Consider the following 5,022-nt stretch of genomic DNA (forward strand, 5'->3'; position numbering starts at 1 on the left):
CAGGACAATGCGTGACCCCACACTGCAAAGATCACATCACAGAAGATCAAAGAGCTTGGTTGAGAAAAAATTCCTCATCCACCTTATTCTCCCGACCTTGCTCCTTCAGACTACCATTTGTTTCGTAGTTTACAGAATCATTTGGAGGACATAACTTTCGCAAGCCAGGAGGAGGTCGAAACTGACGTTTCAGAGTTTTTCGCTTTGAAATCAAGAGTTTTACATTGATGGGATTAAAAAGCATGTAAATAGATGGAAGGAAGTCATAGATAATCAGGGAAAGGGCATTGATGATTAAATTTCAATTAAATATAACATTTGATCACTTGTTTTCTTTATTCAAAATTCGGACAGAACTTATGGGATGATCTAATACTGTATTCAATCTAAACTCTCCGACGAACGGGAACGTGAAACTCTGAGTAGCAGTTTTTGGTGATATTTTGGTGATGTTTTTGCAGCTTTAACAATAATAAAGCATATTACTCTACCTTTGGTATTCGAGTACTACTTTTTCCCACTTTGTTTCACATTTTTGTGCTTACTTTGGTATATATATTAAGTAACGAGAAGATGGATTTGGTATTAAACTTAATTCTGCACAACGTTCGTTTCGATCCGTCCTGCTATTGCTCTTCACGTTCAACATGTTGTGTTGCATCGACTTTGCAGTCTTGGTCTCATCAGGTACATCGATACAGTTGTGTCTCACTAAAGATCTTGTGCGTCGGCTGCCATGTTGTTATATGCCCATCTGGTTAGGGAATGAATAAAATGCAAACAAGACTGCAGAAACACAAAAAAATTAAAATATGAACGTGGAAATCTTGCGTTCCTGTTTAGATAAAATGACCTAATCAGCTTTCGCTTTCATAACTGCTTAGAGGAAAAAGAAAGTAAAAGAAAAGAAAGAAAAAAGAAAAATAGGAGAAACAGGAAAACGAATACTTAGCCAAACAATTTTGTGTACATGCATATATACATGCATGCAGACGGACACACACACACACACACACACACACACACACACACACACACACACACACACACACACACACACACACACACACGTAATTATATATATATATAGTAATAAGAAAATGGAGGGGAATGGGTGTTATTCATCAACATACAGACAGTGTATTGTGTCAATTTACCTGTTTATTTCTCAACTAAGAGGACAATAACAATATATTATCCCATTTTCAGTCACTAGATGTCCTTTTTTAATTACTGATATGACATAATATGTCGCATGTGTTTGTATATTGTTATTGTCCTCTTAGTTAACAAATAAATCCTACACACAGATATACACACAGATATACACACAGATATACACACAGATATACACACAGACTGGAGCCTGGTGTTGCCATCCGGTTTCACCAGTCCTCAGTCAAATCGTCCAACCCATGCTAGCATGGAAAGCGGACGTTAAACGATGATGATGATGATGATGATATACAAACTCACACCTACATATACCTTCCTACACACACGAGTACACACACACGTACACATATACCTACACACAGGCACACTCATATATACATTTATCTATACACACAGACACACACACGCACACACACACGCATGTACTTACACACATACACATATGCACAAGCCATCGTTTAGATTCATGCATCTGGACTTCCCCGTCCGTCCATCAAACCTGCTAGTATTTGTTGGTACATTTTACTAATACATAGCTGCATTGTAATGCTACATGTCTGAATACATGTAGCATTCGCAATGCGGTCCTTCCTTAGTTTGGGTTCCATGGTTGCAGTTCATGAGCTTTTAACTCAGGAGTCGGGGGGATTAATCCAAGTTGTTGGTGTTGTTTATATCATTTTGGTGTGGTTCACGATGTAGTATGTGAACGTGTGTTTAGTTGTATTCAGGCATCTGGGTAGTCGTTCCGTAAATCTATTTATAATCCGCTCCTTTCTTAATAATATTGACAGTGACTCCTCGGAACATAGCTGGTATTTCTGGGATAGTGTGCTATAGGGATCCACGTATCTAATTATTGACCAGGTCAGGTCAGGTCGTATTTTGCCTTCTCTTCCCTGAGTGCCAGACGAAATCAGCCAGTGATGTTGCGTGCCGTTTAAGGATTTTTCGAAAGCTACCAATTTTTGAAAATATCGGCCGGTGCACCGATATATACGTAGGGGTCTCTAGTGTTTACGGTGTACTTATACACTACATTTCTGATCATGCATTGGTTATCCAAGAGATATTTCGATCGGTACTTGCATGGGCATAATCGGTCAGCTTTTTTGTTTGTGTGTGCGCAGGCAGCACTAGACCAATTGATTCTATTTACATTCGTGGTCGTGTTTAGCTTATTATTATTTTTATTACTGGGTGTATTTGTGTTGTTGTGTGAGTTGTTGTGGCTGCCATATGTTGGTTGGTTAGTGTAGATATTGCGGTTGTTTTTTCTGGGTTGGTTGGTATTATTGTTCGAGTCTTTAGTGAGAAAAAGCTGCATGCACATCAGATTTACCCTCACGTTCTCATGCATTATGCCAATGATCAAGTTAACTGAGACTGTATGACATTGCAGGAGACTGCTAAAATGGCTTAAGAGATCTCGAGACCTCGCTGTACCATCTAAATTGGTGTATGTCCATGAAATAAAACATCATCCAGATGTTTGGCCTACATCATGCTTTCTAACCAGAATGACGATATGTTGGCACCTGTACGAGTTGGCTGCCGCTAACTAAGAAGTTATGGAGAGCAAGGTTACTTATTTTTTGTATGCATCGTGTGAATGAAATGCGAACATGCCACTAAACAGACAAACAAACGCAAGATTTACACATACACACGCGTACTTAGGCATTCATATAACTGTTTGGCTATTGACTTCTTTGCAGTAATCCTCTTTTTACACACACACACACACAAAACGTGCATGTATACATATGTACATACGCATGTATGTGTGAATATACATATCTAAGTATGTATACGTATAATATACACATATGTATATTAGAGTTGTACTTGACTAGCAAGTCACTTGATCTGAGACCGTTTGTTGAAAACAATTACATCATGGAATAGCTTTTAAGACCGTTTAATATCACACAAAACCATGAAGTTCATTTAAATTTATTGCATGAGTCATCAAAATGTATTATATGAGTCGTCAAAATTTTCGTCATACAACTGCGACCCATCAGGGCAAGTCGATTACATCGAATCTCGTGCTCAAAATTTCAAGCCTTGTGCCTATAACAGAAAGGATTATTATCTTCTTCTACTCTATTACAATTTTTGTTACAGTATAGAGAGCATGTTCTCTCTACATCATTCATAAGAATATCATTGCATCTTTGCTAACCTTTTAAGTGCATTCGGAAGATAACAGGCTAAATGTGGTCTACTATTAAATTCTTTAATTAGGTAGTTGCCAACATGGATTTTCTATAATGCGGGTTTTCTGCTATGCTAGTATGATACGGGTATCCCGTTGATAGTAATGTCTTATATTCATTTCCATCTCCAAGAAATGTAACTTTCCCCTCCCCACACTTGGGTTTTATACATATGTAGATGCGAATGAAAATATATATGCGTGTGTAAATATATAATGTATGAATATATAATTACAACCGTAAATATATATTAATTGATGCTTATAAAATAATGTTGATGTCAACATTATTTTCATGTGCCCATCTTTTTCTTTTTCGTACAAACATACGTACGTATATACATACACACCTACATAAATTTACACGACACTGCGTACACAAGAAAATCTAAAATAAAGATACATTTTAAATAGTTAAACTACATTTTTTAAAGCGTTTTGAAATGCCATGTTTAAATTTAGATAAGCGATTATGATGATGTTGGATCTCGAAATAAACTATCAAACGGAGTATGGATTTTAATGATGAGAAAAACGTCAGCTGTACACTTTCAATAGATAGTAAGTTTATGTATTGTGGAGTTGATCGTATTGGACTGTTACAAGTATAGTTGTGACAAGTTCTAACAAGATAAGAATATCATACGGAACATATTCTTTTATTGTTTCTTTTACTTGGTTCAGTCATTAGACTGCAGCCTTACTGAAGCACCGCCTCGAAGAATTTTAGTCGATCGAATCGACGCCAGTACTTATTAATGTTTGTAAAGCTTTAGTACTTATTGTATCAGTCTTTTTTGCCGAACCGTTAATTTACAGGGGATGTAAGCACATACCAATTGCCAATCGATGATGGGAGACAAATACACACACACACGCGCGCGCGCTGGGCTTCTTTCAATTTCCGCCAACCAACTCCACTCACAAAGCTTTGGTCGCCCCGAGATATAGTGGAAGACGCCCAAGGTGCCACGCAGTGGGACTACCCGGAATCGTGTGGTGGTGGTGGTAGTGGGGCAGACTTCTTACCACACAGCCACGGTATGCCGTTTGATTATCAAGCTGCCTGTAAAGTGTCAGCATTTTAAATATTCATAACATCAATAGGAATTTAAAAGTCCTTACTTTAAATAAAAATCCAAAAGTACTTTTGGCACACCACGATCAGACAAATCCGTTGACAGCTTTGAGATTTATTAAACCATTCCATGATGTGTACGTTATTACACAAATATACCCGCACAAGCACATGCACGTGCACAAACACATGCACAAATGTGTGTGTAGATGCATGTGCGTGCGTATGTGTGGGTGCTTGTGTGTGTTTGTGCGTGTGTATGTATGTGTGTGTGTGTATGTGTATTAATCGAAATGTACAGTATTAACCATTACGGCCGATCTTATCAATCGGTTTCGCACTAGGGGATCCAACAGTGTTAGGTAACAGAGGTGGCCGTTATGGAATGAAATATGGCGACTGCTCTCTATTGCTAGAAGTGAATAGACACATCCGGTTTGTGGTTGCTATGAAAAAGATGATGAAAAGAGTTTCTGGAAAACGTGTATGCCTTTAAGGTATATATATATATATATATATATATATATATATATATATATATATATAT

General features: G+C 37.5%; 1 protein-coding gene across 1 annotated transcript in view; it reads left to right on the forward strand.

The window, feature by feature from the left end:
• Nucleotides 1–4,440: 4,440 nt before the first annotated feature.
• LOC128247384 (serine-rich adhesin for platelets-like) overlaps nucleotides 4,441–5,022 on the forward strand; it is a gene marked incomplete at its 3' end in the record, with an annotated part of 4,712 nt that continues 4,130 nt past the window's right edge. The window contains exon 1 of the mRNA XM_052966811.1: nucleotides 4,441–4,465. Coding sequence (XP_052822771.1) covers nucleotides 4,441–4,465 — 25 coding nt within the window. The remainder of the gene's footprint in view (nucleotides 4,466–5,022) is intronic.

Source organism: Octopus bimaculoides, chromosome 3, assembly GCF_001194135.2.
Source record: "Octopus bimaculoides isolate UCB-OBI-ISO-001 chromosome 3, ASM119413v2, whole genome shotgun sequence".
Taxonomy (NCBI): Eukaryota; Metazoa; Mollusca; class Cephalopoda; order Octopoda; family Octopodidae; genus Octopus; species Octopus bimaculoides.